General features: G+C 40.1%; 1 protein-coding gene across 1 annotated transcript in view; it reads left to right on the top strand.

Annotated features, from left to right (window-relative positions):
• PTGIS (prostaglandin I2 synthase) overlaps positions 1-14179 on the top strand; it is a 49130-nt gene extending 34951 nt beyond the window's left edge. Inside the window, exons 7-10 of the mRNA XM_044659625.1 lie at positions 4899-5067; positions 7246-7427; positions 9884-10035; positions 13975-14179. Coding sequence (XP_044515560.1) covers positions 4899-5067; positions 7246-7427; positions 9884-10035; positions 13975-14179 — 708 coding nt within the window. The remainder of the gene's footprint in view (positions 1-4898; positions 5068-7245; positions 7428-9883; positions 10036-13974) is intronic.
• Positions 14180-26402: the final 12223 nt, after the last annotated feature.

The following is a 26402-nucleotide window of genomic DNA, read 5'->3' as shown; positions in this document are numbered from 1 at the left end:
CCTTCCTTCCTTCCTTCCTTCCTTCCTTCCTTCCTTCCTTCCTTCCTTCCTTCCTTCCTTCCTTCCTTCCTCCCTTCCTCCCTCTCTCTCTCTGTCTCTCTCTCCCTTCCTTCCTTCCTTTCTTCCTACCTTCCTTCCTTCCGAATATAAAATTGAATAATAATGGGGATAATAGGCATCTTTGCTTCCTTCCTTCTGAGAATAAAATTGAATAATAGTGGGGATAATAGGCATCTTCGCTTCACTTCTGATCTTATTAGAAAGGCTTCTAGCTGCTTCCCATAACTGATAATGCATGCTGATGGTTTTAGATAGATTTTTCTTATCATTTTAAGGAAAATTTCATTTATACCTATACTTTCAAATGTTTTTAGTGGGAATGAGTGTTGTATTTCCTAAAATGCCATTTCTGTATCTATTGATATAATTATATTATTTTTGTTGATTCTGTTGTTGATATAATCAATTATGTTAATAGCTTTCCTTATATTGAGCCAGCCTTACATTCCTGGTATAAATCCCATTTGGTCACAATGTATATTCTTTGTGATATATTGCTGAAATCTCCTAACTAGTATTTTTCTTAGAACTTTCAATTCAATATACATTAGCAAAATTGATCTGTAATTTTCTTTCTCTGTTTTGTTTCATCATGATTTAGCTATCGGCACCATATTTGTTTCATAAAAGGAGATCAGTAGTACTCCTTCTTTGCCTATTATTCCAAATAATTTATTTAATATTGGAATTAGTTGATCTTTAAATGTTTGGGTGAATCCACTTGTAAACCCATCTGGTCCTGATGCTTTTTTCTTAGGAAGTTTATTCCTGGGCTGTTCAATTTCCTTTTCTAAACTAGGTTCATTTATCTATTTATTTATTTATTTATTTATTTGTTTGTTTGTTTGTTTGTTTATTTGTTTATTTATTTATTTATTTGTTTGTTTGTTTGTGGTTTTTTAGACCCTTAACTTCTGTGTATTGGCTCCTTGGTGGAAGAGTGGTAAGGGTAGGCAATGGGGGTCAATTGACTTGCCCAGGGTCACACAGCTGGGAAGTGTCTGAGGCCAGATTTGAACTTAGGACCTCCTGTCTCTAGGCCTTACTCTCAATCCACTGAGCTACTCAGCTGCCCCCTAAACTAGGTTTATTTAGATATTCTATTTCCTCTTTGTTAATCTGGGTAGTTTATATTTTTTAAGTATTCTTCTATATCACTTAGATTGTTAAATTTATTGACATATACTAGGGCAAAATAATGCCTAATAAGTGCTTTAATTTAATCTTCATTAGTGGTGTATTCACCTTTCCATTTTTCATATTAGCAATGTGGTTTTCTTCTCTTAAATTTTTAATCATATTAACTAGTGGTTTATCTATTTTATTGGTTTTTCATAAAGTCAGCTCCTAGTTTTAATTATTAATTCAATGGATTTATTAATTCAGTTTTATTAATCTTACCTTTACTTTTCAGAATTTCTAATCTAGTTTTTAATTAGGGATTTTCCTAAGTTTTTTTCATTGCAAGTCAAATTTATTAATCTATTCTTTCTCTATTTTATTGATGTAGACATGTAAAGATAGAAATTTACCTTTGATTACCACTTTTGCTGTATCCCATAAGGTTGGTGGGTTGTTTTTTTTTAAATCCTTACTTCTGTCTTAGAATCAATTCTGTGTATTGGTTCTAAGGCAGAAGAGCAATAAGGGCTAGGTCAGTGATGGGCACTTTTGAACTTGGTGTGTCAAAATTCACCAAAAAAACGAGCATAACTCAGGTGGTGTGTCACTTCAGAAAAAAACACCATAATTTCGTGATATTTATAGTTTGAATAACAAAAATGTAGAATTGTAACATGTAACTGTATTTAATAAACCAAAATAGGTAAATTAATTTAGGTAGAATTGTCATCTATAGTGCACAGAGTGTCTACACTACGCTATAGCAAATGTTTCAAGCTCATCATGCAGCTCCATACTTCTCTGTAAGAGGGTGCATGTCATTGAACATGGCTATGTGTGTCAGTGTTGACACATGTGTCATAGGTTTCCCATCACCCAGTTAGGCAGTGAGGGTTAAGTAACTTGCCCAGGGCCAAACACCTAGGAAGTGTCTGAGGCTATCCCATAAGTTTTTTTATGTTGCTCATTATTATCATTCTATTTAATAAAATTATTTGTTTCTATTATTTATTCTTTCACTCACTCATTCACTTTTGTATAAGATAACTTCCTCTTTTGACTCTTCCTACTTAATTTTATTTTTTAGAGTCATCCCATTATAATGGGATAATCAAACCCAAGCCTCTATCTTTAGATACTCTTTCTAACTACCCCCAAAATGATAATATTCATAAGAGGTACAGATAGCATTTTTTTTTAAACCCTTACCTTCCGTCTTGGAGTCAATACCTTGTATTGGCTCCAAAGCAGAAGAGTGGTAAGGGCTAGGCAATGGGGGTTAAGTGACTTGCCCAGGGTCACACAGCTGGGAAGTGGCTGAGGCCACATTTGAACCTAAGACCTCCCATCTCTAGGCCTGGCTCTCAATCCACTGAGCTACCCAGCTGCCTGCCCCCAGCATTTTTTCATGTAAGACAATTTAACTTCATGAAATTCCTTGTAATTCATCTTGCATGTTTGCTTTCTTATGTCTCTCTAATTCTTATATTTAAAAGTCAAATTTTCTGTTCAATTCTGGTCTTTTCCTCAAGAATGTGTGGAATTTCTTTAATTTAGCAAATAGCTATTTCTTTCCTTGCAGAATTAAACTGTTTTGCTGGGTAGGTTATTCTTAGTTGCAAACTCATCCTTTGTCTTTGGAATATTATATTCCACACCCTTCAGCCTTTTAATGTAGAAGCTGCTAAATCTTGTGTTATCCTGATGGTAGCTCCACAGTATTTGAATTCTTTCTTTCTAATTGCTTGCAATATTTTGTCTTTGACTTGAGAACTTTGAAACTTAAGCTGTATATGTCCTGAGAGTTTTCATTTAGGGATGTCTTTCATGTGGTGATTGGCAGATTAAAGAAAATATTCCCCTCTAAATCTAAAACTCCAGTATAATTTTCCTTCACAATTTTTTGAAGTAAAACATCTAGACTCTTTTGATCATGACTTTTAGGAAGTCCAACAATTCTTATATCTAATATCACCTCAATTTGTTTTTCCAATGAGATATTTCATGTTCTCTTTTCTTTTTTCTTTTTTTTTTTAATTTTTTCTTGATGTCTTATAAATTCATTAGCATCCTCTTGCCAATTTTAATTTTGAATAGGTTATTTTCTTCAACAAGTTTTTGGTCCTCTTTTTCCATTTAATTGACTTTTTTATAATTTTCTTATATTATTTTATTTCTTTTCCTAATTTTTCTTCTACCCTACTTCTCTTATTTATTTTTTAACTCTTCCAAAAATCCTTTTTTGGCCTTGTGATTATTTTACATTTTCCTTTGAAGCTTTACAAGTAACTATTTTGATTTCATTGTCTTCTTCTGTGTTTGAATCCTGATTTCTATCACCATAGTAATCATTTATCGTCAGGTTCTTTTTTTGCTAGTTACTCATTTTGGGGGTGTAAATGATCAATTTTTTTGGCTATTAACTTTTTGTTAGAATTGGGCTCTGCTCCTGTGGTATGGGAGGTAATGTCTTGGGCTTTAGGTTTTTTGTGTTGTTTTCAGAGCTCTACCTAGGGATCTTTGACTTTTTGCTTCCCACATTCCAAGGCCAGGTATGGCCACTGCTCTTCCACCTTGATCTTGGTTTATGAATGACTTCCAGGACTTCTCTCCAATGACTAAGAGCTTCTCCCCTGAACTATTGCCACCAAAAATGTTCTTATTTACCAAGGGCCTGGAAACACTATAATTCTCCTGTAGATATAAGCTTTATTCTGCTCTAGAACCAAAACCAGAGACTTAGTTCTCCTGAATGTGACCACAGCCAATCATCTCTGCCCCATCCCTCTGCAACCTAATTCACTTGCACATCTTCCTATCCCATAGCTGGTCTGGGCCTTTGTCTGGTCAACAGGTGTCCATTGCCAGCAGAGGGCCATGAAATCTTCCCCTGATCAGCTACCCAACCCCTTCACTATCCTTGGGGCAAAAGTTCCCAAAGCTGGGGTTGCCACTGACATGCCACTCCTAAGGCATGCTGGTTATTGATGTCTTCCCATTCAGATGACCACCCTGGTAGATCAGGCTTTTCCCAACATCTTCCTAAGTTTTCTCAGTCTGGATAACTGCTTTATCTCAGTATTTTATTATTTCTATCATTCTAAAATTCAATTTGAGGAATTATTTTAAATTATTTTGAGGGGAGTTTGGAAGAACCAGATCATTTCATGCCTTATTCCACCATCTTCCCACATTACCCCTGTTGGTTTTAATTAAATTTAAATATTAAGTGCTTTCTTCATTTGTAATTTCTGAAGGTGTTTCTTACCTTTTTTTTTTTTTTTTTTTGGTTAGGGAGGTTTGCTTACCCCTATTTTGGTGCTAAGAAAACTTTAGTGTGGGAAATAATTTGCCCAAGAGGGCAAAACCTCTGTGTTTTCTATACTATATATCTCCCAGTGGCTAGTACACTGCTTTTACATGTACTAAATACTTTAGGAAGTATTTGTTTTTAGGGGAAAAGCAGGGGAATGTGAATCCTACTTTGGATTTCAAGTTCAAGGTTTGCTTCTATTATACAAAGAATAACATGCCACCTTGCTTTGACTCAATTTCCTCCTTTGTAAAGGGAAATAATAATAATTATGCCTTTGACCTCAAAGGGTCAAGGTTGTTGAAACATGATAGTATGTAGACTTCAAAATGGCTACCATTCTTATCAGGAGTGGTGTGTAACCTGGTTTTCTTTGTGGGTTGGGGTGGATTATTCCTTCTAGGGCAATGCTGGTCCTGCTGCCTTCTGGCTCCTGTTGTTTCTCCTGAAGACTCCCACTGCTCTTGCTGCTGTCCTTGGGGAGTTAGAAAGCACCCTCCAGAAGGAAGGGCAGGTGCCGACCCAGATGGCCAGTATTCCTCAGGGAGTCCTGGATAACATGCCAATTTTTGGTAAGTTATATTTATTCCTTCACTCCTATGGGGGGTTCCCATTCCCATTCTTGGGAAAGTCCAAAATGAGGAATGATAGCTAGAGACTAGAGGCAGTCCTAACCATCAGCAAACTTGCAAAGCAAGTGAAGCTGGTTCTTGGTGTCCTTGGTCATTTGGATATCATGGAGGAAGCAGACCTCCAGGGGAGATATCGGTTCTGAAAACCAGCCCAGATTTTTTCCCTTTTTCCTTACTGGGGGGGATCCTCCATTTTTTTCTCAGGCTTAGATCACCATTTTCCAGTCATCCTGTTGCCTCAAGAAAAGATCTCTGATTTCTATTCTTGTCCTTCCCTAAATTTTAGGCTGGCTTCTTTCCTTAGGAACTCCCTGTTCTGGGTTCATCAGTTCTCAGAGCATTCTGAGCCTTCTGAGCCTTCCCTCCTATAAGATTCCATCTCTCAACAGTAAGGGAGGGATGTCCAAGAGAGATCAATGCTGGGCCTTACTGGATTTTGGCACCTAGTAGGGCCACCAGAGGGCTGGTGTCTATACTTTAACTCTGTGGCCTTGGTTTGCTCCCCTTGATTTTTCAAGGTCCATGTAAAGGAATTAAGCTAGCTAAAATCTAAGACCAATCATTAAACCATGAGGCCTGTTTCTTCCTTTGAATCATCAAGGGACCAAGGCTCAAGTTCTATATCATTATTTATCAGTGTGTTTATGGAGCAAAATTTTGCTCCTCTGATACTAGTTTCTTTTTTTTATTTTTTTATTGATTAAGAAAATTTTTCCATGATTATATGATTGACACTAGTTTCTCCATCTGTGAGATGGGCCTGGGAATCTTTGCTTTATTTGTCTCACAGATTCACTTTGCTGTTCTTTCCATTTACACTGCTGTAGTCATTGTGTATATTATTATAAAAGTCAATAGTCAACAAGCATTTATTAAGTATCTGGGGCTTATGGGTGTTCAAGGAGGACTTAGCACCTCTAGCAGAGGTCTTGCTGAGTCCTTTTCAGGGTGCTCATCCACCTTTGTCATCCTTTCACCCAGCTCTCACTTGTGGCTCCAAGAAACTGTAGCATGCACAGCAGCCACACTCCAGTAAATCATCTTGACAGTCAGGATAAATCGGGTTGAGGATAAGTGAGAGACTTCAGACCCATCAGTGAATCACAGAGATGTCTACCCCAAGCATTCAAAGACTTCCCCTGGTGGAATGGGCCAATGAGAACAATTTGTTCCAAAGGCCAGAAAGACAACTGAAGCAAGCACTGTAGAGTGCTTAGAGCAGTGATTCCCAAAGTGGGCGCCACCGCCCCCTGGTGGGTGCTGCAGAGATCCAGAGGGGCAGTGATGGCCACAGTTGCATTTATCTTTCCTATTAATTGCTATTACATTTTTAAAAAATTTAATTTCCAGGTGGCTAAGTAATATTTTTTCTGGAAAGAGGGCAGTAGGCCAAAAAAGTTTGGGAACCACTGGGCTAGAGCTTGGAAAGACATCAAAGATGCCCAGGTTGTCCCCTGCATCCTGGGCCATCCCCAGGCATCCTGACTTTTGTCTTGCTGTTAAACTCAGATGACTCTAGAAGAGAGATGAGGCTGATGACTTTGTGCAACTCTGTCTCTTAAATCCAATTCATGAGCAAGTTAGGACATCACCCATGCTGTCATTGGTCCTCTTCAAACACAAAGGACAGGCACAGCTACCAGGAGAGGTAGCTCCGTGTGCCAATGCAGGTGGGCCCCTTTTCTGCAACGTAGACAGTAGAGGTTCAGTGAGTTCCAAAGTCACATAGCCAGTCTCTTTCAAGAACAGGACTGAATTCAGGTTTCCCTGGCTTGGCAACTTGCTCTCTATCCACCAGGCTACAGTGCCTCACTTTTTTTTTTTTAACTCTTACCTTTTGTCTTAGAATCAATACTGTGTATTGGTTCTAAAGCCAAAGAGCAGTAAGGATTAGACAATGGGAGTTGTGACTTGCCCAGAATCACAGTGTCTGAGGGCAGATTTGAACTTTTAATAAAATGAGTTTTCCTGACTTCTGGCCAGACATTCTACCCACTGTGCCGCCTAGCTGCCCCCAGAGCTATTTAGGTATCTTCTAATCAGCCTAAAGCCCAAAGAGCCTCTCCCCTCTCACCCTAGGATGTGGCTCTCTCATCCCTCTTTTTCTGCTTTTTGCAGACAGTGTATTGAATGAGAGCCTGAGATTGACAGCTGCCCCTTTCATCACCCGGGAAGTCCTGGAGGACCTGGTGCTGCCCCTGGCAGACGGACGAGAGTACAGCCTCCGGCAAGGCGACCGCCTCCTTCTTTTCCCCTTCCTCAGCCCTCAGAAGGACCCAGAAATCTATGAAGACCCAGAGGTAACAAATGGCCATCCTGCTGGCTTACCTCTGGAAGTCAAAATGGGAATGAGTTTTTTCTTGCACAGAGATCCTGAGACATGGATTCAGAAGTCCCGGGTTTGAACCCTGCTTGTATCATTTATAAGCTGTGTGATCTTGGATGAGTCACTTCTTTTTCTTTTGGCCTCAGTCTATTCATCCGCAAAATGGAGATTACAATGCCTGCATTGTCCAACAGGGTCATTTATTCATCTTTGTATAATACTTTTAAAGTTGTTGTTTTTTTTTCAGAATATCAGTCCCCATTTTACAGATATAGAAGATCCCGAAACATGAAGTTACTTACCCAAGGCCACATGAATAGTAAATATTAGGCAGAGATTTAAACCCATATCTGATTCTAGTAAGGTTAATATTCTTTCCACCATATGATAATTGCTCTCGATAAGATATGAAACACTCTGTAACCATAAAGTACAAAATAAGTTGTAATTATTATTTTTAATTAATGACCTCCAAAAACAACTTTGGGAAAGCAATACCTCTCAGTAGAGCCCCAATTTCCTGGAGCACAGTGATTTCCATTGGCCAGCATGACCTCTTCATTCATTCATTCATTCATTTACTCATTTCCCTGTTTGCCCAGCCAGCACTTACTGCAGATAGATCAGAGAAAGGAGAGAGATTGGAGGCAATCAGGGGCTACTGCAGTAATCTCAGCCAGAAGTGATAAGAGCTGGTTGTGTTTTCTCTGCCTGAAGCTCAGGATGCTCTCCCCAACACCATTTTGTTTCCAGCCAAATTGGCTTTGCTTCCTGTCTCCTCCTTTATTGGAGGCCGATAGGCTACTTAGCCTAAGTACCTGGGACAAATTGGTCATCATGTCACTCTACTAGCTGCTCCCTTCATTCCCCAGGAGGTTCTGGTGCTGCCCTTGGAAGGACCAGACAAGAGTAGCTGCAGCTAGGAGACTCAGAGGGTAGAACGATGGGCCTGGAGTCAGGAAAACTCATCTTCCTGAGCTTTGGATTTCCTCAATTCTAAAATGGGGATATTAAGATTGTTGTCAAGATCCAATGAGATAATATTTGTAAAGTGCCTGGAACATAGTAGGCCCTTATTGTCTTTCCTTCTCTTCTTTGGGTTGGTTTCTTTCTTATCTTATCTTTTTTTTTTTTTAAACCCTCACCTTCCATCTTGGAATCAATACTGTATACTGGTTCCAAGGCAGAAGAGTGGTAAGAATTAGGCAATGGGGGTGAAGTGACTTGCCCAGGGTCACACAGCTGGGAAATGTCTGAGTTCAGATTTGGACCCAGGATCTCTGTCTCTAGGCCTGACTCTCAATCCACTGAGCCACCCAGCTGCCCCCTTCCCTGTGCTGGTTTCTGGGAGTTTCCTTAGTCTATTCAAGGAGCCTCTGACTTTCTAGTAGTTTGCAAGGGTCATTTCCAAGTAATGCAGCATTTTGTGAGATTCAGTTGACATGGCCAGAGCCCAAACAGGTACATCTCTATACCCCCACAGAAAACCACTACAGACATATATGTGATCTCAAACATATATGTACATTCATACAGTAAACAGTTAGACCTAACAAGAGGCACTGAATTTGGGGGGGCCAAAAGACTTGGATTTTTGTTCTGACTTAATCACTACTTAGCAGTATGACCTCAAAGAAAATAATTTACCCTCTCTGGGGCTTGGTTTCCTTTTCTTAAGGATGTGTTGACCTAGATGTTATATCAGGTCTGATGGCCTACAATGATAATGATATATACATTCATAAATGTGTATACACATGCATATCTACATAGTTACAACTATGTACTTAAGTACTAAAAGTATTTACAAATACTAAATGTACTAGAAGTGTTTACAAGTACTAAATGTACTAAAGCACTAAAAGTACTTACTAAATGTACTTACAAGTACTAAAAGTGCTTTAAAAAGTACATAAAGTACTAAATGTACTAAAAGTGTTTAAAAGTACTAGATGTACTTAAGTACTAAATGTATATACAAATACTAAGTGTATTTACATCTACTAAATGTACTTACAAGTATCAAATGTACTTACAAGTATTAAATGTAAGTACATTTAATATAATTAAATGTAAATACAAAAGTACCATTAGAAAGAGGATTCAAATCCAGTTCTTTAAATCTAGCACCCCTTTCACTAGACTGTACTTCTTCCCTAAATAAATTATCAACAAGTCTTTTTTTAAGCCAATGCTAATCTCTGGGGATACAAAGAAAGACAAAAAAGTCCTTGCTTTCAAGAAGCTCACAGTCTAATGAATACATCTATGAGCCCAAGCCAAGTTTTCATAGCCTGTGAAACAAAGGAGAATTGAGACCATGGCCCACGGGACTGAGGCTTCGAGGGGGCTTGGGAATTGATATGGTCTTGTTGTTCCATCAACCATCTTTCTGAAGAAAAGAGAAAAAGAATTCTCACTGTGTTTCAGGCGTTCAAGTACAACCGATTCCTGAACCAGGATGGGAGTGAGAAGCGAGATTTCTACAAGGGTGGGAAGAGGCTCAAGAATTACAACCTGCCATGGGGAGCTGGGACTAACATGTGTCTGGGGAGGAGCCATGCGATCAACAGCATCAAACAGTAAGTCTAGCGGAGGATCCTGCCCCGGGTGCCGGGCCTCACTGACCTGCAGCCCCCTTTTTGGACACTGGCTCTTCCTGTCGGATGTCACGGGGACATCATTCCTCCACCAGGGTTTTTGTTTTTTGTTTTTACCATTTTCCACTTGCAAACCTCCTAATTCCTAGACTCTACTCAAAACCACCATGTTTCTAATGTTCCCAGTCCCTGAGCTGACTTGGCTCATTGTGTTCAGAGACTGGGCAAACTCATAGAAGTTAGAGACAGAAGCTAGCTTGGAGATGGTCTAGGCCAGACGTACAGAAGAACAAAGATGAGCCGCAGAGAGCTTAAGTTACTCGCCCAAGGTGACACGGTTAGGAAGTGTCTGAGGCTAGATTTGAACTCTTCATTCCAGGCCCAGGCCCAGTCTTTCCAAAGCTTATAAAATAGCCATTGTCCCAGACTCAGACGAAGCTGTAGCTCACCTTTCTAGAGGCAGCTAGAAAGCTCAGTGGATAGGATGCTGGGCCTGGAGTCAAGAAGGACTGAGTTCAAACTCAGCCTCAGACATTCACTCTCCAGGTGAACCCTATTTGCCTTAATACACTAGAGAAGAAAATGGCAAAAAACAAACAAACAAAACAAATTTTTTTAATTAAACTTTTCTATAAAATGTAATATTTGGGCTAATTTCCTCTCCTTCTTACCCAGAAGAAAGGCAATGCAAAATTCTTGGTGAGGAACATTTTCTTCCTCTTGAAATTTGTATATATTTTCTGTTAAGTTACATGAATATAATAGAATATAAGCTTCTTGAGGGTAGGGACGGTTTCATTTTTGGTTTTGTGTCCCTAGCATCTAGCAGAGAGGCCTGTGCAGAATAAGTAAGCCCTTAATATTTGTTAAATTGCAAATTCTTTCTTTTTCATTTGAGATCTCTTCCAGAGAATGACTAATATGGGGAAATACTTTACATGATTGCACAAGTAAAATCTATATCAGATTGCTTACCATCTTGGGGTAAGTGGGAGGGAGAGAATTTGGAACTCAAAATTTTTAAAATATGAATGTTAAAAAATTCCTTTTCCATATAATTGGGGGAAAATAAAATATTATTTTAAAAATTCATTGATTTGAAAACAGGCACAAATAAGTTTCTACCACCTCAGAAAGGTCAGAATTTAGGGAGTAGCTGGGTGGCTCAGTGGATTGAAAATCAGGCCCAGAAATGGGAGGTCCTGAGTTCAAATCCAACCTCAGACACTTCTAGCCATGTGACCCTGGGCAAAACACTTAACCCCCATTGCCTAGCCCTGACCACTCTTCTGCTTTGGAATCCATATACAATATTGATTCTAAGACAGAAAATAAGGGTTATTTAAACAACAACAACAAAAAAAGGTCAGAATTTAACTTAACATATAGATCATTTCCTGTTTCCCCCAAGTTTGCAAAGAATATTCCTTTCATTATTTATCTTTTTTATTTTATTTTCCTTTCTTTTTTTTATCCCTTTCACTATTTATCTTTTTTCTTTTCTTTTCCTTTTTGTTTTTAACTCTTTTCATTATAACAGGCAGGACTTCTCCCACGTTAAACCCCAACAGTGCCCCCAACAAGCCCTTTCTCTGACAGAGGATCAAGCTGAAGTCCTGAGAAGGGACATAACTCGTCCAAGGTCACTCAAGTTAGTGGCAGAGCCAGGACGGGAACCTTGGCCTCTGGGTTCCCTGCACAAACCTCTTTCCTTTGTACCGTGATGCCCTTCTAAATAAAGTACCTGCTGTCCCAGGGCTGGAGGGGCATTTGGGAGCTTCCACCCTCATTCCTCACTAAGAATGCCTTGGCAGGAGTAATCCCTCATCTGAAACCTCCTTGGCTAAGACACTGGACATACTGTTCAGAGTTCCCTGGGGCGGCTACTTTTGTACATTTTGAACCTTTTAACTCAAGCTGATTTATTGCCATGTTTAAACTATTACAAAGGATGAGCTCAGGGACACTTTGGGCCTAATAAACCCTGATTCCTGGTTCCATGTATTTTAGCATCAGATTTCTGAGGCATCTAGGCTGGCCCGAGAACAAGGTTACAGACTTTTAACTTAGCAAATCCTATGTGTCCAGTCCTGACTTTGGGATGGTGGGGGCCCCGGAAGAACTGAGACATGGTCCCCCACCCCAGAAAGCTTGGATAGCTTACCTAGGGTCACACGGGTAGTTAGTGGCAAAGCTAGGATTTGAACCTTTAATCTTGTACTCTTGCAACTGCAACTAGAAGGGACCTTTCAATAACAGATCCCATTTTTATTTTATTATTTTTTTAAGCCCTTACCTTCCATCCTGGAGTCAATACTGTGTATTGGCTCCAAGGCAGAAGAGTGGTAAGGGTAGGCAATGGGGGTCAAGTGACTTGTTCAGGGTCACACAGCTGGGAAGTGTCTGAGGCCTGATTTGAACCTAGGACCTCCGGAGATCCCATTTTTATAATATCTTGAGGTTCCTAAAGAGCTATTCCCACAATGCTCAGGTTGGCATTATCCCCATTTACAAGTGAGGAAACTGAGACCTAAATTTGCTCCTCATCACACAGTAAAAATCAAAGCTGAGATCAGAGTGTGAGCCTCCTGACTTCAGCTCCACAACTCTTTGCTTTATATGATTATGCTTCCCCAAAAATGGTCCAAGCTAGAAGGACTCAATTCCTTCTAATTCAGTTCCTTCAATTCCTCTAATTTAAGCCCCTCATTTTACAGGGGAGCAAACCAAGATTCAGAAGGGGTAAAGCACATAAAATGACTTTTATGATTGGTTAGTGAAGTCCTTGGTGAATGACATGGACCGTGAATGCCAGAAGGGAGATGGAGAAGAGAACTCATCCAATTGGTTTCCCTCCTTTTTCCTCTCCTGGCAGCTTCCTGCCCCTCTTCTTTCTGTTCTCTTGTCTTCTTCTTCCCTCCATGCCCAGACTAATATGGTGGATGAGGTGGAATGGGTGAATGAGAAGAGGAGCACGGGCCTCTGAAGTCCCTTATAACTCAAATTCCATGGAATCCTTTGGTTCTGGCATAATAATGAAAATGCATACTTCAATTGTACTTTTTAAAAAACCTTTAACTTCTTTTTTTTTAGACCCTTATTTTCTGTCTTAGAATCAATACTTTGTATTGGTTCCAAAGCAGAAGAGCATTAAGGGCTAAGCAATGGGGGTTAAGGGACTTGCCCAGGGTCACACAGTTAGGAAGTATCTGAGGTCAGATTTGAACCAGGACCTTCCATCTCTAGACCTGGCTCTCAATATACACTGAGTCACTTAGCTGCCCCCTTGCATTGTACTTTTAATATTTACAGAGGCTTTTCCTTGCTCCATCCCTGTGAGAAGTAGCATAAATATTTTTATCATTTTCATTTTCCATATGAGAGATTTCCATAATCAGAGAGATTAAGCAATTTACCCATTCATGATAACACAGCTAGTCATTGTCCAAGCCTTTCCAATTCTATCCTTTCTTACTTCAAACTTCATGATGATCCTATTTAATCAGTCAAGTTAATCAACAAGTATTTATTAAGATCCTATTATAGGGACAGCTGCATGGTCCAATGGATAGAGAGCCAAGCCTGAAGATGGGAGGTCAAGTGTGGCTTTGGACACTTCCCAGCTATGTGACCCTGGGCAAGTCACTTAACTCTCATTGCCTAGCCCTCATTGCTCTTCTGCCTTAGAACTGATATTCATTATCAATTCTAAGACAGATTTTTTTTAATTAAAAAAATTTGTTTTAAGAGCTTACCGTGTGTCACTCTGACACCCAGGACCTCGGTTTGACTGGGTACAGACAACACGAACTTTCTCCCCAAAAACACCAGGAAGTGGGTGGTAAAGGTAACTCGGGCTTATTTTACAGCTGATGAAGCTGACGTTGCCCATTCTGCCATTGTTTGTCCATCTCTCCACAGGTTTGTTATCATTTTGTTGATGCAGTTTGATCTGAAATTGAAAAACCCAGAGGAAAAGATCCCCAGCTTCGACACCAGTAGGTATGGGTTCGGACTGATGCAGCCAGAGCATGATATCACCATTTGCTATAGATTCAAGCCCAGAGGGACCCCGGGCTCAATGGGGCTCTCCTTCCCAGCACCTGAAGGAATTACAGAAGCCTGAATAGCTGATGACAAGAATATATTCATCCGGACTCTCATCTCTCTTCTTCTCTCACCAGATGGGAGTTATGACTTTTCTCTGCCCACTTTCTTCCTTTCTTCTACCAAGAATCTTCCCATTGGGAAGAAAGATTCCATTCCTGAAGTCATGGGATTCATCTGCTCTTCTAGAACAGGGCATAGAAAGGGTCCTCTTCTGGGCCAGAACTCTTGTTGACCATATCGTCTTCCTGGGAGCTCCTTCCTAGAACCGATACAGAAGCCCTTGGGCTTGGCCCAAAGCTTCCTCTTTTCACTGTTTTTTGTCTACTGCTTGGATATCTTTCTGTTGGGGCAGAGGACTGAGTTCAGTCACGCAGGGTCAGACCCATAGCTCTAAGTCACATGTATGCTATAGATCTTTATTTTAGTTCAGTCTTTCTGGGCTTTGAGCAAGGTTAAGCTGACACAGACCCCCTAAGTACATAAATCGATTGCTTACCTATCCCAAAGAGTTGGCAGCTTAGGACCGCATATGACACAAAAGAGAGGGCAGAACTCTAGACCCCACTTCCTTCAGCATTATCCGGATCATTATTTTATTATATTTTTTAAAACCTTTGCTTTCTGTCTTAGGATCAATACTATGTAAGGGAGATCATAGGTATCTGAGGCCATATCTGAACCCAGGTCTAGCTCTCCATCACTGTCTCTATCACTGAGCTACCCAGACTACTGGGATCATTATTGATATTTTTCTCTATCACTACAAAACCATCAGCCAAATAGCAGTTGATTTGATGACTATATAGTGGTCGTATTTGCAGCAATGACTTTTTCCCAGCCTCCAATCCTCTCTGAAGCACAAGTAAAGAATAAATCACCCCTTTAAAGCTATTCCTGATACTTGCCCAAACTTCCCTAACTCTAACGCCTGGCCTTGAAAAGCCTAATCCCTCCCTGATTTTCTTGGTTTCTGAAAAGCCTTCTCTCCTTAGCTTAGAAAACAAGCATCCCCAATTCCAAATTGCCCATCATATTCACTGGCTCCCACTCTCTTGAGCATGGTCCTGGGACCCACTCACCCACTTGGGCTCTAGATCTTGACTTGCTTGGTCACTATCTAATCTCTCAAAAGTTTGTTCACAAACATTATTCCCGCTTTCAGCCCAGGAACTAACACAACTTCTTGTTATTCTGCTCTGGTTCTCCAAAGAAGATGGTGACATATCCTAGAACCTGGATGCCAAATTGGATTAGCCCACATGAGCATGCTGTACCAGGTCATTCTGTTTCAGAATTGTCACTCAGTTATGCAAGCCCCAGGCTTTAGAGTCCCTTGTGTCTCTCACTCAAGAGAACTGGGTGCCAAAGTGAACAAAGCACTGGGCCTGGGGTCAGGAAAACCAAGCCTCAGACCCTTACTAGCTATGTAGCCTTGGGCAAATCACCTAATCCTGTCTGCCTCAGTTTCCTCATCTGTAAAATGAGCTAGAGAAGGAAATGGCAAACCAGTCCAGGATCTTTGCCAAGAAAACCCCAAATGGGGTCACAGAGAGTTGGATATGACTGAAATGAATGAACAACATATCCTTCCACTCTTTTACTTAGTCACTCATTTCTTTCAAGCCTCATAAGTGCCTACTATGTGCAGTATGCTCACAGTATACTCGCATTCCAAAGGATACCCTTAAGCAGTCAACATAACACAACATTCTCAACTGTGGAAACTCTTCAAGTTTATTCTAACACCATTCTAGCCTTCTATCCATTGGCCTTTTTAATTGATTGTTATTGGTATCATTTTTATATGTTATCTAGATTTCCTTATGTATTCCTTCTCCCTTCTAGAAAGTCATCCTTTAGGGTACAGCTGGGTGGTTCAGTGGATTGAGAGCCAGACCTAGAGACAGGATGTCCTGGGTTCAAATCTGGCCTCAGATACCTCCTAGTTGTGTGACCCTGGGCAAGTCACTTGACCCCCATTGCCTAGTCCTTACCACTCTTCTTCCTTAGAACCAATATACAGTATTGATTCTAAGGTGGAAGGTAAGGGTTAAAAAAAAAGTCATCCTTTAGAGCAAAGATTTTTTTTAAACAAGAGAAAAAAACCTAACAAAACCAATTGGTATATTGAAAATACCCTGACATTCTATGCAATGTTCTGTAGCTCTGGACCCCTCCATCTCTGCAAAGAAGTGGGAAGAGATGTTTTCTCACACTTCCACTTTGAGACTGTGCTTGTGCCTTGGAAGTTTCTGACATTTATTTTGGGTTGTTTCCTTGTTCTTTCCATCACATTGTTGTCATTGTGCATATTGTTTCTTGGCTAGCCTTACTTCACTTTGCATCAGTTCATGTAAGTCTTTCCATGTTTTTTTTTGTTTTTTGTTTTTGTTTTTATTCCATAGTCATTTATCATAACCAGGCTCCTTTCCAGCTACTTCCAGACCAGCAGCACTTCTAACCCTGAAGCTATCTTCTGATGCCCTTAAATAGGCTTGTGGAATAATTGACAGCTCCAGATAGTTGGCTGCCCCAGCAGCCTCAAGTGCACAGCTGTTCCTCCTTTGCTGGCATCCTCCTATTCTGACACATTCATCAGCCTACAAGCCCAGGGCTCATTGTTGGCCAATCAGATCAGCTCCTGATTGCTGGTGGCCCTTTCATATTCCTACATCATCATTAAGTAATCATTTCTTCCTCTTCCCAAGAAGGGGTGGGAGGAGAAGAGAGAAAAGCTTCTGAACAAGATAATATTATATCTTTCTGGAAAAAAATAATTCACCTTGACATCTAGTTCACTCTCAAAGTTCACAAATGACAATTCCTTTCATTACAGGAGGCAATGATCCTTTAAGCTCCAGGCGTTCCTCGAATAACTGAGGGACAGGACAGTGAATAGGTAGCCTGGCAAGTTAGAGATACAGCCAAAGGAGAATAAAAAGGAATGGAATGGGGGCAGCTAGGTGGCTCAGTGGATAGAGTTCCAGGCCTGGAGATGAGAGATCAAATCTGGCCTCAGACACTTCCCAGCTGTGTGACCCTGGGCAAGTCACTTACCCCTCCCCTTGCCTAGCCCTTACCACTCTTCTGCCTTGGAACGAATCCACAGTATTGATTCTAAGATGGAAGGTAAGGGTTTAAACAATAAAATAAGAGGTTGCTTAGCATGGGGTGAAGTTGGGAGAGTCAGAAACCAGAAATGGGAGAAGAAAGACAACTAACAGATCTGGGTTTTTCCTCAAAATGGAGATTCTAGGAAGAACTCACTAAAAGAAAGAATAAGCAGAGGAATGTTCTAGAGTTATAAAACTGCTGGTAAAGTTCAAAGTAGAGCTGAGAGAGAAATGCATGATAAAAACCAAAAGAATGGATGATTCTCCTGATTCCTGTCTGCCCTTGAACTGATCAGAGACATAGAAAAAAATACACACACACAAACACATGGATTTTCTTACATGGTCAGGCCCCAATTCCCTCTTAGCTTAGACCTATTGGCTAAAGATAGGTGAAGAAAGAATCCCAGGTCATGTGAGTTCATCTGCAAAATGGACCATGTCCAAGAGAATAGCAGCAGGATGGGGTTTGCATTAAATGCCTCTCTGGTCCCTGAGGCCTTTAGGAAGCTTCTGTGATCAATGAGAGTTTGGGGGTGAGGGGGAAGGAGTGGGCTTTCCCCCTTGGTTCTGAGGAAACCTATCTCCATGCATGGCTGACCATCTTAGGCTCTTGGTTTTGAGACCATCTGAAATCAGGGCCCCTCAGGACTGTGGGGATGGACGAGGTTGCCATAGCAACTGTTTAGCTGCCTTATTCCTGAGCCTAGATTAGAAAGGGAAGCAAGTGATACCAAATTACATGTTCTGGAGGATAACCAAAAATGGATAGTACTTTATATCTTTCATCCCAAACTGGGCTCTTTTCTCTTTAAATGTATCTTTTAGGTAGGGGGCTTCAAGGCAGAGCTCTGAGGAGGACCCCTAGGGGCAGTTACTTCATTGGATAAGCGAGAGAAAGGCTGTAAGAGCAGACCTTTCTTCTAATATGGGAGGTTTCAGAACTATTTAAGTTCCAATCACTAGGGACTTTGAAGTCACCCAAGGGAGAGCTCGAGGGATCGATGGGTCTTCTGACATTAAAGCTTTAAGGAAAGGATTCCCATTTTTAATGCTAAAGAGTAGTGAGAAAGGCATCAGAATCTATCAGCATTTTCAAAAATCTTATATTAGGAAGCTATTATTTTGGATCTACAAGGTTAAGTGACATTAATAAATTTCATGCTTTGTTGGCTTAGAAAAAAGTTATATTTTTATAGAAAAAGCACAGAATTCTATTTTTCACATAGTGATCATTAGAGTTGGCAGGGCCTATAGAATAGAGAATATTGGAAGAGATATTAGAGGTCATTTAGTTTCATACTTTTATTTTACAGAAAAGGAGATTTGGAAAAAGAAAGTGGCTTGGGATGAGGGGGGAGGACAGAGGGGGCCCCTTCCATAGCTAGTAGGAAAGAGCTCGGTCTGACACTCAGGTCTTCTGATTGATTTTGAGCTCTTGGCACTTAGCACATTGCCTCAAATCTCAATTAGCAAGATGCTTATAGTTGGGGAAGAATAGTGTGTTCTAGATGATTTCATTTTTCCGGTTTACTGAGGATAGAATAGACCCCCATAAACATTTATTATTGGAAAATGCTTCTCCCATCCATTTCCCTGTCTTGGTAAATTAGTTGATAAGCACAATAATGGATAATAATTTTTGTTTATTGAAGGAGGTTCCTACTGAGCCTCAGAGTCATTAGTGTGAAGACTTGAGAGCAGAAGAGATAAAGCAGGCATGGCGTGACCTTAAAGTGCTTTATGATAAATGTAAGTTGCTGTGATAACGATAATGATGACAATTATAACAATGGTGCCACCCAGGATGGACTGATCTATGGAACGGAAAAGGTGAAGCAGGTTAGGCTGGATGGGGATTAACATGGATTTGGGATTTAGTTGGCAAGAAATCCCTGCTCTAAATTGGTTTTCTTATAACATGACTCCTGAAATTGAAGAGCCTTCTCTCACCCTTAAATCTGCCTCGGGTGCCCAGTTAGCAAAAGCCTTTTGATGAAGGTTTTGAAACTCCACATTGTTGGCTCTGAAATCTTGTGTGTTCTGTCCCGAAGCTCAGCAGGCAGGGACAGTGTCTTCTGCTCTTGCATTCAGCACAGGGCAGCACATCCAGTGTGTCTTCAGTCTATCTGTTTGCCTGATCCTAAGGCCACATGTTATTCCCCTCCATCTTCCCCACAGAGAGGGAGCAATAGAATGGATTAATAACAGCTCTGACTTTGTTGCCATAGATAGAAAGGATGTCAGAGCTGAAAGAGCTGACCCTTAGAACATAAGAGCGTTAGAAGTAGAGGGAATTTTAGAACATAAAATGTCAGGATTAGAATTGGCCTTAGACCAAAGAATGTTAGAATGGAAGGACTGACACTAGAACATACAACAGCAGAATATAAGAAGGAGGTGGAAAGGTATTTCTATCAAATATCACCTGTAAAAGTCCAATATACCAAACATGCAGGGATTTAACACAACCATATAATATTTTCTTGATAAATAATATTATCAAAGGATCTGAGCAGCTTTCAAAATATTTGTAAATTATAAATGACAATATGAAAATATGCTCCAAATCATTAAGCATTAAATATCATGGGGCAGCTAGGTGTCTCAGTGGATAGAGAACCAGACCTGGAGACAGGGGGCTCTGGGTTCAGATCTGGCCACAGACACTTCCTAGCTATATGACCCTGGGCAAGTCACTTAACCCCCATTGCCTAGCCCTTACTGCTCTTCTGCCTTAGAACCAATCTGTTCTAAGACAGAAGGTAAGGTTTAAAAAAAAAAAAAGAATACCAGTAAGAATTAGTATTACTAAGAACTAAATATATCTCAAAATCACTATTATACTAAGAGAAATGCAAATTTTTTTAAAATGGCATTAACTTTCTCAAATAAAACAATTTCACCTCATTCCATGCAGATTTGCAAAGACAAAAAGAGATAAGAGCAGTCAATGTCAAAGGAACTGTGGGAAAACTGGCGTAGTCTTGGAGGAGCTGTAAAATGATCCAGCCATTCTGGATTCCAATTTCAGATAATTAAAAATAGTGATTAGTATCTTTTGAACTGGCTAATGGGCATTTACTCCAAGGAAGTCAAAATCAGGAACAAAAGTCCAACATGTATAAGAATATTCCTAGTAATATTCTTTGAGGTAGCAAAGAACTGGAAGCAAAGTGAGTGCCCATTGATGGGAAAAGGGTGAACAAACCTGTATATGAATGAGATGGAATATTATTGTGCAATAATAAATGATGATTATATGGATTTTGGAGGATTGTGGTGTTATTTGTATGAACTATTGCAGAGAAATGAATCGAACAATGCGTACAACAACATAAAGAAAAAAATCATTGAAAACTTGCCTCTGAGTAATGGAAGAAAGAACGAATACAGATCCTGGAGAAGTGAAAATGAAACGTTGCCCCTCCCTCATGGTAGAGAGGTGGGACACCACTAGGAATAAATATTATATACATTTGTCAGGAAATGTTTGTGTAGAAACCTGCATGCTTCCTTCTATATGCAGAATTGTTTTCTTTTTCCTGAAGGAGGGGATGGGTAGGGAATGACTTTGGTACAAAGGCAAAGACCGTCAATAAAGAATGTTCAGAAAAATAAGATTAGAAGGTACCTTGGAATTTGGTTCATAAAATGTTAGAGCTGGAAGGGACCCTGGACACTGTCTAGTCTAGCTTCTTCCTTTAGGAAGTGATAAGTGACCTGCTCAAGTTTATACATTGGACCCAGCTTTCCTGATTCCCAATTGTGTTTTTTTTTTTTAACAGTTTTGTCACATCTAAAAGAGAGAAAGGAAGGGTAGAGATTCTCTCATTTTACAGAAAGAAACACCAATGACCTAAGGGGTGACTAGACAGACCACAATCACTCAGAACCAGGACTGAGACTAGAACCTGGGTCCACCGACTCCCTTCAACAACATCATATTCGTAAAGTTCTCCTGAGGATAACATTGTTACCCAGTGGGTAGTTGACTAAATAAAATTTGGGAAAGATATGTTGGCTTTTTCTGCATTTTTCTGTGTGGTAGACATAGTAAATAGAACACTAGTCCTAGAGTCAGGAAGACTTCTGAGTTCAAATTCAGCCTGACTCTTACTAGCTGTGTGACCCTGGGCAAGTCATTTATCCCTGACTGCTTCAGTTTCTCATCTGTAAAATGAGCTGGAGAAGGAAATGGTAAGCCACTTCAATATTTCTGCCAAGAAAACACCATATAGGGTCATGAAGAGTCGGACATGACTGAATAACAACAAAAATCATTAATAGCTTTTTAAAATTTTATCTATTTTTATTTATTTATATTTATTTATATAGCTCTTTAGGGTTTGTAAAGTGCTTTATAAATATTGTTTCACTCTGTCCTTACAGTTTATATAGTTTTTTAGGGTTTTTAAAGTGCTTTATAAATATTGTTTCACTCTGTCCTTACAACAACCCTAAGAAGTAAGTGCTATAATAACTCCCATTTTACAGACAAGGAAATTGAGGCAAAGCATTGGTAAGGACAGTTAGATAATATCAGGCAGCTAGGTATTATGAGTTACAGACTTAGAGGGAGGAAGACCTGAGTTCGAATCCCACTCCAATTACTTACTGGCTGTGTGATACTGGGCATGTCACCTAGCCTCTCTGCTCCTGTTTCCTCATCAATAACTGGAGATGAGAATAATGCCTACCTCTCGGGGTTGTTTTGAGGATCAAATGAGATAACATGTAAAGTGCTTTGCAAACTTGAAGCATTATATACACGCTCGCTCTTATTACGATGTTTAAAGGTCTACTTTGACCCCCTCTGGAATACTTTGTTCTAAGTTTTCTTCCAGGCCCACAATTCTACACCGTAAGAATCCCGCCAGTGCTACCACCTAAAGTTCTACCCGGTGCAAGGACAAGAGACAATGGAGACTTCATTGTCACTTTTCCCCGAAAGAATAACTACCCAGAAATTTTTATGAAACTTTCCTTTGGTCAAAAGAGACAGCAGTTAATTAAATCATGATAGCCTTGATTTCTTCTTCCTGGGAGCTCTTTCTCTGTCTTGTCCCCTCTGACACATCCTGGGATTATTGATTTCCTCATCTGGGATTGCATATTATTTTACATCTAATTGCTCCTCTAGAATTCTGTGTCTCAGGATCACATCTCAACTCCTGTATTTCATCATCCTTTGGGCACTGCTCCTGGTACTTGCCTTCCCCAGCTTAGCCTGGATCTAGAAGAATTCTTCCCTTGCTACTTGCCAAAGGGGCCAACAAGGCAGAGAGATTTTGCTGCCTGTCTCCCTCTGAATCATTGGCATCGTCGGGCGTCTTGAGAAAGGCCTACGTTTGCTTACAGAGTAGTAAACTTTGTGGGTTAATGTTGACTGTGGGCACCGGGGTGTGAGCAACTGGGCTTGGCAAGGTTGGGGGAGGAAAGGCAGAGGGTGCAGTTGGTATAAGCCTTGGTTGGGCTTCGGTGAAGTGAGTCTAAAAGCCAGGCTGATTCCTTGAGAATGGGCACAGATGGGCTTAGGAGTCCCATTGTGAAGGGCAGCCAAGCGATACGGAGGATAGAGTATCTAGCCTGGAGGACTCATCTTTGAGAGTTCAAATCTGACCTCCGATACTTACTAACTACTTGACCCTGAAAGATCACTTAACCCTGTTTGCCTCAGTTTCCTCATCTGTAAAATGAGCTGGAGAAGGAAATGGCAAACCTCTCCAATATCTCTGCCAAGAAAACCCCAAATGGAACCACAAAAAATTGGGCATGACTGAAAAATGCCATTATTCTCGGAGTCAGAAATGAGGCAGGTAAGAAGCGCTGACACTTAGGGTTAAGTAAACCAATCATTTTGCTTCATTTTCTCTCTTAGTTTTCCTATCTGTAAAATGGGGGCGATAACACTGTTTCCCTCAGGGTTGTTGTGGGAAGAAAACCTAAAAACTCTGGAAGTGCTCATAAACCTTAAAGCATTATAGAAATAGGAGCTATTATCCCTGAAGGACAAGTCCACAGGAACAATGCCAGATCAAAATGAGTGTCAGAAGAACTACAGGAAAAGGAGATAAAGCAGGAGGAGGAATTGGGAAGAATTTACTTGCTACAATGAGGAAAGTAAGGGCACATGCCATTGTCCTACTTAAATGGTAGGACTGCCTCTGGAAGTCTTCAAGTTAAAAATTCACACAGACAGAATTCCCTTCTGCAAAGTCTATGTCCTTCCCCTCGAGGTGGCTCGGTTTCCTTATTTATAAAACATCAATTGTCATCATTTAGTTATTTTTTGGTCCTGTCTGACTCCTAACCTCACTGGTGGTTTTCTTGGCAAAGGCACTGGAGCGGTCTGCCGTTTCCTCTTTCAGCTCATTTTACAAACAAGGAAACTGAGACAACAAAGATAAGCGATTTGCCCAGGCTCACACAGTTAGTAAATGTCTGAGGCCAAATTTGAACTTGAGTCTTCCTGAGCCCAGGACCAGTGCTTTCTTCACTGAACCATCTGCGTGCCCATCCACTGGGGCATCTGGCTGCCCACTATTTGGCAGCTCTCCAAAATTCATCCCTACTAGGCTATTCCATGTTCAACCTTCTAAAGTTCCTTCTAGCTTTAACATTCTAGGTTCTCTGCCCTCCAGTTTCTCTAGAATACTTCTGCCTACAGTATTTCTTTTAGGGAACAAACCAAAGAGGGACATGAGAGATCTAAGCCCTCTTCTATAGCTCGAGGATTATTTGGGCTCTAGCTATAGAGTAGAAAGAGCCTTGGTCTGGAATTCCAGGAGATCTGGATTCTAGTTTCATTTCTGTGGCCAACCTGCTGTCTGGCATTGGGCAAGGTTACTTGTTCTCTCTGAATATCAGTTTCTTCCTCCTTAAAATGGGTTTCTTGGCCTCACCTGCCTATTATAGGGCTATTGCAAAGCTCAGATTAGTTTCTGCCTCATACTTTGGAAAATAACAAGTGCTAACTAGCACGATCCCATGCCTACAGAAAAAAAGTTTAATCAGTATTTGTTTAAGAGAATTCTAATGAGACCTAAGGTATGCCTATTATCATGGGATCCAGTTTGACAACTTTTATACTACAACTTGATCTTAGCCAAAAGGCCGAGAAGCGGTTTTTGACAACTTTTATGTGGCTGACTTGAGCATTGTTGCTTTCCAGGGATGAGAAATGAGAGAGACAAAATAGTTCCCACTCACTGGTAAGGGTTAGTTTTCTTTTTTCTTTTCTTTTTTTTTTTTTTAATTTGAAAAACCCTCACCTGTGCATTGGTTCCAAGGCAAAAGAGCCGTAAGGGTGTGCAATGGGGGTTAAGTGACTTGCCCAGAGTCACCCAGCTAGGATGTGTCTGAGGCCAGATTTGAACCCAGGACCTCCCGTCTCTGGGTCTGGCTCTCAATCCACTGGGCCCCCATGAGGGTTAGTTTTCAGAGCACTCTTGATTCATCCGTAAACCATCAATTTGGATGCCCTCTGCAGCACCTCCCTACTTGGTCTTATATGAGACAACATTGCTGAAGTCGAGTGAGGCCAGCTTAGTGTAATTTGTTCATATCAAGATTTATGAAAACTGAGCAGCTGTAATCCTCTTTAGAATTGAGTCAGCAACAGAAGTATCCATGTTAGAAAAAAAAAGTCAGGCTCTATAATACTTGCTATCATTTATTTATAATTCCTCTTGATTATCTGACTTGTGTTTTTCAATAGAGATGCGCAGTTCGATATTAATACATTTCATAGAATTGTGTCACAAAGAATATCAAGCATTAAAGGGAAGTTGCAACAAAGAGCACTGAAGCTGGAGAGATCTTAGAACATGGAATGAAGGAGTTCAGTGGTAGATAGACCTTAGAGTCCGTCTAATCCTGCCCCCTCATTTTTCAGATGAGGAAACCAAGGCCTAGAGGGAGTAGTTTCCTGCTTTATAGAAAGATGCTTTGGAGTTTTAGCTCCTCCAAACTGCTAGAAGGAGGGAATTCTTGAGGTTATTTCATTTCATCCAAATATTTCCACTTATTGATTTATTCATTTAATTATTGAGTGCTTTATTGCATCCCAGGTCTGTACTGGGCTGTGGGGGAAATCAAAAGAAATATATTACACCATCTCTGCCCCAATAGAACTTACAGCTTAGTTGAAAGGCTGTTAATAATACTACAGACAACTATTTTATTTGTCTGGACAAATGAGCCAAATAATTGGTCTAAACAAAAAAGGTTAGGAGAAAACTGAGACTAAGAAAGATTAAATAGGTGTTAGGATCCTACAGCTAATAAATGTCTGGGGCAAGATTTGATCTCAGGTCAGAATACAGATCAAAGCATATGGTTTTTCACTTTAGTTTATTTGGGTTTTTATTTGGGGGTTTTGGTTTTATATGATCTTTCTCTTACAAAAATGAACAATATGGAAATATGTTTTGCATGATAATACATGATCAATCAGATCAAATTGCTTACCAGCTCTAGGAAGGTAGAGGGAAGGAGATAGTTTACATCATATAACTTCAGAAAATGTATGTAGGAAAGTACTATGTGTAACTGGTAAAATTAAATATCTTTATCAAAAACAAAAAGATTTGAACTCAGGTTCTTCTGTCTCCAAATCCAGCACTATAACCACTATGCCATCTAGCTGTCTGCCATTGACTATAGAGTATTATAGTTGAGAATTCACTATATCATTCTAGTCAACAAACACTTATTAAACTTATGTTCATAGCATTAGAAATAACAAAGGAAGAAAATTATTGACCATAGGACTTGCCCAAAGTTATACAGCTTATTAATGACTGAACCAGGAGCCATATAGTTTCCTGGATACTGTTAAATACCCCATTCTTTTTCTTTTTTTAAATCCTTATCTTCTGCATTAGAGCCAATATTGTGTATTGGTTCCAAGACAGAAGAGGGTAATGGCTAGACAATGGAGATTAAGTGACTTGCCCAGGGTCACACAGCTAGGAAATGTCTGAGGCTAGATTTGTAACATTTTTGAGCATTCTTTGGGATATGTTCTCTCTTCCTTCCTTCCTTCCTTCCTTCCTTCCTTCCTTCCTTCCTTCCTTCCTTCCTTCCTTCCTTCCTTCCTTCTTTCCTTCCTTCCTTCTTTCC

The sequence above is a fragment of the Gracilinanus agilis genome, chromosome 2 (assembly GCF_016433145.1).
Source record: "Gracilinanus agilis isolate LMUSP501 chromosome 2, AgileGrace, whole genome shotgun sequence".
Lineage (NCBI taxonomy): Eukaryota > Metazoa > Chordata > Mammalia > Didelphimorphia > Didelphidae > Gracilinanus > Gracilinanus agilis.
This window is presented reverse-complemented; position numbering and strand designations above follow the sequence as displayed.